General features: G+C 45.9%; 1 protein-coding gene and 1 pseudogene across 1 annotated transcript; one reads left to right on the forward strand and one right to left on the reverse strand.

Moving 5' to 3' along the window:
* Nucleotides 1–2,752: 2,752 nt before the first annotated feature.
* Nucleotides 2,753–3,506, forward strand: LOC119801173 (annotated as a pseudogene).
* A 629-nt stretch (nucleotides 3,507–4,135) lies between these two features.
* On the reverse strand, nucleotides 4,136–4,546 carry LOC119801175 (late cornified envelope protein 1A-like). The gene is made up of 2 exons (XM_038311661.1): nucleotides 4,499–4,546; nucleotides 4,136–4,438 (listed from the first exon to the last, which is right to left on the reverse strand). The coding sequence occupies exons 1-2, from the start codon at nucleotides 4,544–4,546 to the stop codon at nucleotides 4,136–4,138; spliced, it is 351 nt and encodes a 116-aa protein (XP_038167589.1).
* Nucleotides 4,547–9,586: the final 5,040 nt, after the last annotated feature.

Here is a 9,586-nt window from a genome sequence, read left to right on the forward strand (position 1 = left end):
TCCACAGGAGGAAAGCCTAGTGTTCCACCAGGATGTTTAGTTCCCAGGATGGTTTCAGAGGGTGAAGAGGCCACAGCAGATAGTCTGCTACAGAGTGGGATAAGACTGACTGGGGCAGGAGTGGACATTAAACTTACTCCCCTCCTTAGGGTCTATGTTGACATATGGGTCAGGGAAAGATCATAAAAATTCCTTTGTTTAGACCTAATTCTTGGTGCCCTAACTATAAAAGGTGGATTCTGAAACTAACCTTTTACCACAACCAAACAAACACCATCTCTGGCTGTGGTCTCAGCTAGCTGATAAGCTTCTGTGCCCCGTGGTGTTTTTTATTTTTTATTTTTAAGTTTGCTTCTGGTTCATTAGACTTGGTGGTGTTCCCATGTTTGCGCAACCACCCTGGACCCCAACAAACAGTTTTTCCAGGCTGAGTCCTGTTTTTTGATTACTTTAAAATTCCATTCTTTACTGGAAACTATTTTTAGGTAAATGTATTGTTTTTCCTTTTTAACATTTGCATTCCTTATTGACTCTCTGGGAGTTTCACATCATGCACTCCAATTCTGCTTACATCCTGATCCCCCCCTTATCCTCCCCTATCCCTTTTATGCCCCTCCACAAAAGAAAATAAAACAGTAAGCAAGCAAACAAAAGTTACAACAACAACAATACAAACATCTCTTTGTTTCTCCTTCTTTCCTGCCTCCCCAGTACCTCTTCATTCCTTCTGGTGGCATTGGGAGCAGTGTACCATACAGTGTGCTCTTTGTCCATCAGTTCTACTGTCAAATGCTCACTGCAATGAGTCACTGGTCTGGTTCAAGGCCTCTTGGTTTCTGGTCCACAATCCTCACTAGATCCTCACCAGAACTGGGATATCCTGTGGCCTTCTCTGGGATATCCTATGGTTCCCCAAGTCTTGGAGATCTTGCAGATATTGTTTCACAGGTCCAGTCCCTTCAGGAGCTCTGGCAAGTCCTAGATAAAATAGATGCTAGGGTGAGTCAACCCAAGGCCCAGCTGTGAGCTTGGTCATTCTGGGCCACAGCGGCCACTGCCTCAGGCAAGGGGGCAGAGTCAGTTCCCCTATGTGCGTGCCCTCAGGGTTGGTTCTGCCTCTCCTGTTGTGTGGTGTGGGGTGGGCGCTATCATCCCTTGAAGGTCAGGGCCAAATATCTTTCTGTAGTGGGCGAGAGGTATAGCCAGCTTTCCCAGGGCATTCAAGGGCAAGACTAAAATCAGCATGGCCCTCTGATTTCATTTATCATGGTTCCTGAGGCCTCTTGAGGTGACACAGGCCACAGACATCAACACAGACCCCAGCTGCAGCTGGACCACAGACCCAGAAGTGTCACCATAATATATCGTATGAATTTTTTAAGTTTAATTTATTAAGCAACTCTATGACACGATGCCCTAGTTAATGTATTTGATATTATTTCACATGATGGGTCTCTTTCTGGGTAATCTATCTATTCACTTTGCTTCTGTTGTATTTTTTCAGGAATAAGATCTAGTTTTGGGACCTGAAGAATTTGCACTTTGCTTGAGAGGTCATAAGGACTTTAAAACAACCCTTTTTATCTGGCTGGATCTACATAAACAAAGTACTATCCTCGGGTTTCCAGGAAGCAAAGAGCAGGAAAGGAATCTAAAGGACTGATTAAGATCCTTAATGATGCTTACTCAAGTGCCAACAGGAGGTATGTGGCTCTTCTGCCTCCACATGGAAGGGCTGGCATAGGTCAGCCGTGGCAGGTATCATGACAGCATAGGTCAGCCATGGAAGATACCTGATAACTCTAAGCCTCTCTGGCCTCTGTTTTGATATTGAAGAATAGACTGGATGTGGTCTCATCTTCACAGACATGAATGGTGCACAATGAGGGACCTGTGGATCATTAACCTGCTTGTTTGGGATTAGCCAGTCAGTGGCAGCCCTTGTAACAGTTCACGATCAGAATGAGGAGAACAAGACAAGGTGTGGTCTTCAGAGAATGAGGAACTGGGTGCCCCATCCCATCCATCTGGACCATTCTCTGGAAACACTGTACCCTGGGGATCATCGATAAACTGAGATTGAAACAGAGAGTGGCATTTACAGAAGTGTCAGGAGCTTCTTGTATTGTTCAAAATAACATCAAGATCCTGACCATCCCAACAACAGATGGGAATTGTGGGGGAATTCCCTGTTGGAGAAAGAGGGTATTCTCATTAAAGAGAGAGAAAAATAACTCACACCAGTCTTTGTTAGGGGGGTCCACAGAAGTGGGTCTGTTCCACCCTGACTAAAAGTCAGAGAGTTCAGGCCTATTCTTGCTTCTTCTTCAAGGCTATTGACAAGAGGTTTGACTTAAGGTGTGATTACTAACAAGGATATCTTGACCTACGGTGTGGTTACTTGGTGTTTGGGGTATTAAGATGGTAATGGCTTTGCTTGTTCTTTGTGTTGTGAGTTTTAAAAAGTCTTCTTCCCCTCTTGTCAATTGGGATATTAAAAGATAATAAGAAATAAACGTGGGCACATTCAATATTCACTGAATTGCCCTCCTGTGTGTCTGTGTTTCTTTTGTATCTCTTTTTCTTCTGCCCAAAACTTCTGATCCAAACACTCTACCCTGGAACGTAGGGACAGTCTAGACTGGACCCTGACAAGTCACCTTTGCTTGACACTGGGTCAAGAACTGATCAAAGGCCAGTCCTGTTCATCCAGAATCAGCATAGAGCAGCCGGGATTGGATTTATGTCCACCATGTTTTTCTTGGCACTGCGGGCCAGGGCTGCTGGCCTCACCACTCAGTGGGCAAGACATATAAGGAATTTGCATAAGACCGCTGTGCAAAATGGGCCTGGAGGAACCTTATTTGTGCATAGAGATACTCCTGAGAATAACCCAGATACTCCATTTGATTTCACACCAGAAAACTCCAGGAGGATAGAGGCAATAGTGAAAAACTACCCAGAAGGGCATAAAGCAGCAGCTGTGCTTCCAGTCCTGGATCTAGCCCAAAGGCAGAATGGATGGTTGCCCATATCTGCTATGAACAAGGTGGCAGAAGTTTTACATGTACCTCCTATGAGAATATATGAAGTAACAACTTTTTATACAATGTATAATCGAAAGCCAGTTGGAAAGTACCACATTTCAGGATTCTATCACTACTACACCTTGTATGCTTCAAGATGCTGACAGCATATTAGAGAACACCTTCAAAAAAGCTTGGAATAAAGTGTTGGACGATGACTACACCTGACAAGCTCTTCGAATCTTATAGAAGTGGAGATGTTTAGGGGTCTGTGTAAATGCAACACACTGGCTCAAATAAATGACAACATACTATGAAGACCTCCCTAACACCCAAGGATATTGAAGAGATTGGGAAAGTTCCAAACCTAGGCCAAGGAGTGGGCGTTTCCTGTTGTGACCCAGCTGGGGGCCTCAACCTTCTTTTGACTTAAACACACCCAAAGGACCTGGCTTTGGTGTGCAAGCAGGCCTTCTTTAACCATTACTCAACTGTACAAAACCTGTCACCTGGGAAATCAAATATGAGCCCTACCTGCAAAACCCCCCAAAAGGAACTGATCATGAGAAGCCAAAAGGGAAGACAAGAGAAGTTTACAACGACCTCATACTTGAGCCCTGGGCCATGAAGGATTTGTCGGTCCCCATAAGAATGTCTTCGGCCCTGGGCCTGGGAAAGAACAACAGAGACAATTTTTCACTTCCAGGGTGAGTATTATGTGGTTTCTTATCCACCCTGGAAGAAATTACCCATTTTAAAACATAGATTCCCCGATATAGGTTTTCCCAAGTAAGGAGAGGGTCCTCGTCCTTGTCATTTTGGCTTACAAAATGCTGTCAGGGCACTCCTTACCCATAGTTGCCAAGATAGATTGCTGGGGATGCAAAACAAACACGAGTCTGGCGAGGACCATGGGGAAAGGCTTTATTTCTCTGAAACCCAGAAGGGAGGAAGCAATATAGGAACAAATTTGGAACCTCCTCAGTTAGACTTCAGTACTGTAGTGACCTTGAAATGGAGGACAGGAGGAGAAGGCAGGACGACAGGTGGGGCTAGGTCTTCTGAACATGGTTTCCTCCTGCACAGCTTCCAGTGTCTCACATCCCAGGTCAGCAGCAGTCCCCAGACTGCTGGCTGCTGCCCCCACTGCTGCCACCACAGCAGCCACTGCTGCCACCGCTGCTGCCACAGCAGCCACTGCTGCCACCGCTGCTGCCACAGCAGCCACTGCTGCCACCGCTGCTACCGCATCCAGAGCTGTGACGATGGCGACGGAAAGATCTGCGGGGCCTGTGGTGGCTCAGGCAGCAGCCGCCACCGCCAGAGCTGCAGCAGCCCCCGGAGCTGGAACCACAGCAGCCCCCAGAGCTGGAGCCACAGCAGGAAGAGACAGGAGGGCACTTAGGAGGGCACTTAGGAGGACATTTTGGGGGGCACTTTGGGGTCTGGCACTTGGGAGGACATTTGGGGGCACACTTGGGAGGAGGCTGGCACTGCTGCTGGCTCTGCTGGCAGGACATCTTGATTGGTGTGTGCTCGGGAGCTGTGGGAGAGTTACACATAAGTCAAATCCAAGTTCCAAGACCACCTTGTCTAGTATTGTCTTTTCAGTTTCGTTTCTAGTTCCCTCGTGAGTCTTGTGATCAGACAGGAAGAGCGCATATGAGGTATTCACCACCTTCACCATTTACTGAGTGCTTTGTTTCAGTATCTCACACCAAACTCCATTTAGAATCAGTTAAGCAACACAGTCTCCAAATAGACCCAGAAAGTTGATCATTAGTGAAATGCTGCAGATCCCCGAGTGGCTCAGTGGCAGAAACCCTGCAGGTCCTCAAGCAGCAGCAGTGAGCAGCAGGTCCTGAGAGCAGCCAGTCCCAGGCAGGGATGGTGCAAGTCCCAAGCGACTGCAGTGGGCCACAAGGGATCCCAAGAGAAGAGACAAACAGATGGGCCCACCATGAGGCCACTCAGCAGGTCTCTGAAGGCAGCTGGTCCTGGGCAGGGAGCCACGCAGAGGGCAAGAGGCAGACAAGCATGCCATGCAGAGTGAGGTTGGATATGTATTTAGTGGGTTATGGAAAGAAAGAGGAGAAGAAAGAAGAGAAGGAGAGAGAGATAGACAGAGAGACAGAGAAACAGAGGGGGAAGGGGAGAAGTGGGGATAGACAGAGCTGCCTCTTTGAGAGGGAGTCTAAAGAAAGGGACTCAGGCTGAAGATCAGCTACCTTGGGGGAGTGGGGGGAGGGCCATGGCTTGTCTCTTAAACGGGACAGGGCAGATCATTACATTTAGAATCTCCCTGAGTGTCTAGTCGATGAGCTTCACTCTGTCACATCACCTAGACTGCTTGAAAACACTCAGGACAGTTTAGAGGTATAAAGCTCTTCAGAAAGAACAAAGGCATTCCCTCTGGAGGGATTTCAGAAATACTTGATTTTGCAAAAATGTAGCAAGCTATAAGTGCAAAAAGATGTAATGGTTCTGTCCTGTCCCTTTAAGCAAACAATCCCCACCCACTTCCCTCCCCTTTCTCCCCTTCCGCCTAGGCAGGGAATCTTCCTTCTGCTTCCAGCCTGCAAGCTCTCTCTCTGTCTCTGTCTCTCTCTGTTCCTCTTCTCTCTCTCTCTCTCTCTCTCTCTCTCTCTCTCTCTCTCTCTCTCTCTCTCTCTCTCTCTCCCAAAGAGGTAGATTCTCCTCTCCTCTCCCTCCTCCTCCCCCTCAGCCCCCTTTTCTTCTCTTTCCTCCCATAACCTACTGAATAAACCATACCCAAACCCTCTCTCTGCATGGAGTGCCTATCTGTTTCTGTGTCTCACCCGCAGAGGCTCCTCATGGAACCGGCTGACCTGCAGAGGTCTCCCACCCAGCTGGACTCCTTGCCTGGAACCAGCTGCCCCTCAGGGTAAACAGCAGTTTACCATTTCAAAAGGTCCTTGAGATTGATTTGTAACCTTCAGTTTATACCTGGAGAAACTGAAGAGATGTGCTGCTGCTGTCCCTGGCCCGTCCCCAGGCAGCCCGTGGGGACCTTTCCAGACCTGCTGGCTCCTTGTATAAGGCTCCCACAGTAGTTTTCCTGTGAGTAATCAAGTGGCTCTTTTTTCTTCCCCTAATACCAGGGTCCTCAGTGCATCTTTTCCAAAAATGAACATGACTGACTGCCTTTCAAAACTGCATTCCAGTGTCCCCTGCATAATCAAGTGGCCCACGGTCCTCAAAACCAGAGGGACACAGCAAACAACAGAAAATAATTTCGTTTCTTTGAAAATGTGACACACATCTCCAAATACTCTCAGACTCTACCTCATTCTCTACTTTGAAATACCATCTCGCCCCTACTTTTCTCTCCCCACAATTCAATGCAGCCTGTTCAGAGCCTCCCTCCTGCTCTGACCTGGCCATACTGGAGAATTACCTGCTCCTGTGCTTGGGATGCTTACCGGGATGACACGCAGTACAGACTCTGTGGACACCTCCAGATGTGAGTGGATGGAAGCATTCTGGTCACCAGTCTTTTTATCCTGCTCTTAAGCCTGTGAGACAGGGCTTGGGCATGGAGGACAGCCTTCCAACGCCCACGTGACTTTGTGACGTCTCAGACTGCCTGCTCCCATCTAGGAATGTGTTTGCATGGTATGGGAGTGTTTGGACAGAAGAGATGGATGAGCCATTCCAGGAGGCCTCTTCATCCTTCATTCCTAGGTTTCCCTCCACCCTGGCAATATGCTAATACTTAAGCATTCTGGTCCTCCAGATTCCTTCTTCCTCTCCATGCTAGATAAAATTAATTTTTCATCTAGACCTCTGATTCTAGTGGCTTTATGTGAAATGCACTTTTGAGGTGTGTGTGTGTGTGTGTGTGTGTGTGTGTGCGTGTGCGTGTGTGTGAAATAGTTGTACTACTTGGTGATAATGCTTCTCCCCAAAGCCCATGGACTCCCTAAATAAAACCACCCCGGTACCACATATAAGAAATGTTTCCTTGAGTTGTTGGTCAGGGCAGACCAAGAGACCATCCCCCAAAACAATATACGCTATTACTGTTCTCTTTAGTTGCCTCCCAGAATTTAAAGGTAAGACCCTGTTTCTGAAGGCACAATGAGCTTCGTACACAGGGCTTGGAACCATGAAGCTGGGGCTCACCTGGAAGCCTCTTCCCAGAGGAGTGGTTTTAATGGTCTCAGAAGTTTCTATGTAAGCTGCCAAGGTAGAGGAACAATCAATTGTCCCACCCAGTGACTAGACTGGCAAGATACCCAAAATGGTGAAATGGCGGTGTTTTTATCTTCTGGGTAAGCAATAACTGTCTAATTGGCCACAAGGCCCAGTAAGTGGGAGGGAATTTATGCTCAGGGACATAAATTGCCTGTTTTCTGGAGAAGTCATAGACCCAAAAGGAGACCTTACTACTGCCAAGTTCCTAAAACAATATAATTTATGACTGTTTTCTGAATCCTTACCTTATATTCACAGGTAAATGTCAAAGAAGCTCCATCGTACGACAGATGGAGACCATTAAAGATTCACTACTGGCAGAAATGCAGAGAACGGGTAACTACAGGATGCCTATCTCAGCTGATACTTTTGCAGCACAATTGCTAAAACCTAAGGCTCAGGGAAAGTTGTGGAAGAGAGAGTTGAAAGATTCCGAGAGTCAGAAGCCCCGTGAGCTGTGCGTAGATTGAATCCCCTAGAAACGAGAGGGGAAATGCAGCCAGGAGTATTTTCTCAGTAACATGATTGCCTGAATGAGAAGACCACCATGATGGCACCACCAGTCAGTCGACATCCAGTGGGGACGAGGGGAGTTTCACCTGGTCACACCCGAGGTGAAGAGCTCCAGGTGGTCATTGAAGAAAGAGCATCAGTAGCCTTCAGGGATGACCTCCCTCATAGGTCTAATCCCATGTGGTCAGTCCTGGAAACATGCAGCACATATAAGCAAAGCTAAATGAATTCAGTAGTGTGTGTGTGTGTGTGTGTGTGTGTGTGTGCGCTCACACAAAAGTGATTTAAAAAGAAGCAGTCAATTTGAAAGTGAAGAGGTACATAGGAGATGCTGATGGGAGGACAGGAAACTGAAGAAGTTGTGTAATGATATTTTGATCGTGTAAAGACAATTTTAAAGAAAAAAATATTCAAAGCTAGCATCCACACATGCAAAGGACATGTGGCATTTTGCTTTTCTGGGTCTAGGTTATCTCATTCAGTATAGTGTTTTCCAGCTCCATCCATTTACCTGTGAATTTCATTATTTTATTTTTTAACAGTTGAATAATATTCAATTATGTAAATTTACCACATCGTCATTATCTACGTATCAGTTGATAGCCATCTGTTTTTTTTTTTAAATTGGAGGTTGTGAATAGAGCAGCAATGAACATGAATGAGCAAGTTACTCTGTGGTACAATACACAGCTACTTTGGCTGTATGCCCAAGAGTTATATAACTGGATCATGCTAAATAAGGATAATGAATCTAATCATATATAAAAAATATACTGTTAAATAATGTATCATTTCATGACAAGTTTGAAGATCCGTTGAGTTATAAACAAATACCGTCTACAGATCCCTAATGCTGTGACTGCTTGTTTGTATTTAATGTACTTCTGTTTACTTCTTTTTTTTTTTTTTTTTTTTTTTTTTTTTGGTTTTTTGAGACAGGGTTTCTCTGCAGCTTTAGAGCCTGTCCTGGAGCTAGCTCTTGTAGACCAGGCTGGTCTCGAACTCACAGAGATCCGCCTGCCTCTGCCTCCCGAGTGCTGGGATTAAAGGCGTGCGCCACCACCGCCTGGCTTTCTGTTTACTTCTTAGAGCCCTTTTATTTCTAATGGCTGGTGATTCGGATGGGGAAGAAGAAAGGCCAAGACTTCAAGACTTGATTCTTTTGGATTGGGAATGTCCTGGGGAAAGACCTGAGTTTCTTCCATTCAGTGTGTTCAAGGGTGGAAGAGGGTAAATGAATTCTGTAACTTTCCTCTGCCTCCAGAAGACAGTATCTAAGAATTTGGAAACATGTTTGTTATAGCTGCCGTCTTTGGAATCAGTGATTCTCCTCAACACTGCAATGCACCAGAAACCCATCCCATAGCAGAGTTATCAGAGGATCATTAGGGCCAGTTTGCATTTAGACAATGTAGTGCTGATAGAACTCTCTGTCATGGGCTGAGATGACTAATGGTGGTCATGGTAGATGTGTAAAATGATTGACATTGAATGTCTGGGGAGCCCAAGAGTAAGCAATGTTAAACAGCTTTTCCTGGCCAAAAAAAAAAAAAAAAAAAAAAAAAAAAAAAAAATGCCTCATTTGTGAGGTTCGGTAGAGGACTTTATGCTCACTGGTCTTACTGTGAGTGTTTGTCTTTATGCCTATGTACCAGTGGTCCTTGTGTGTGTCTGTATCTACCTGTGTGTCTGTATCTACCTGTGTGTGGCCTACATAGGCTTCCATGTGCTTTTCTAATGGTTTGGGTGCTAGTGCATAAAGTGTGCCATGTTTGTTTATCTGCCATCTCTTGTAATTTATTCAGTCTACCAAGCTCCTCTGATGCCCC

This window comes from Arvicola amphibius, chromosome 14 (assembly GCF_903992535.2).
Source record: "Arvicola amphibius chromosome 14, mArvAmp1.2, whole genome shotgun sequence".
Lineage (NCBI taxonomy): Eukaryota > Metazoa > Chordata > Mammalia > Rodentia > Cricetidae > Arvicola > Arvicola amphibius.

What these genes read in the sequence shown, in the direction of transcription:
- LOC119801175 (XM_038311661.1), bottom strand. Translation starts at nt 4,546, where the DNA reads ATGTCCTGCCAGCAGAGCCAGCAGCAGTGCCAGCCTCCTCCCAAGTGT. An exon ending in GCCAGCCTCCTCCCAAGTGT is followed by an intron (nt 4,439 to 4,498) that starts GCCCCCAAATGT and finishes TGTCCTCCTAAG; the next exon opens with TGCCCTCCTAAGTGCCCTCC.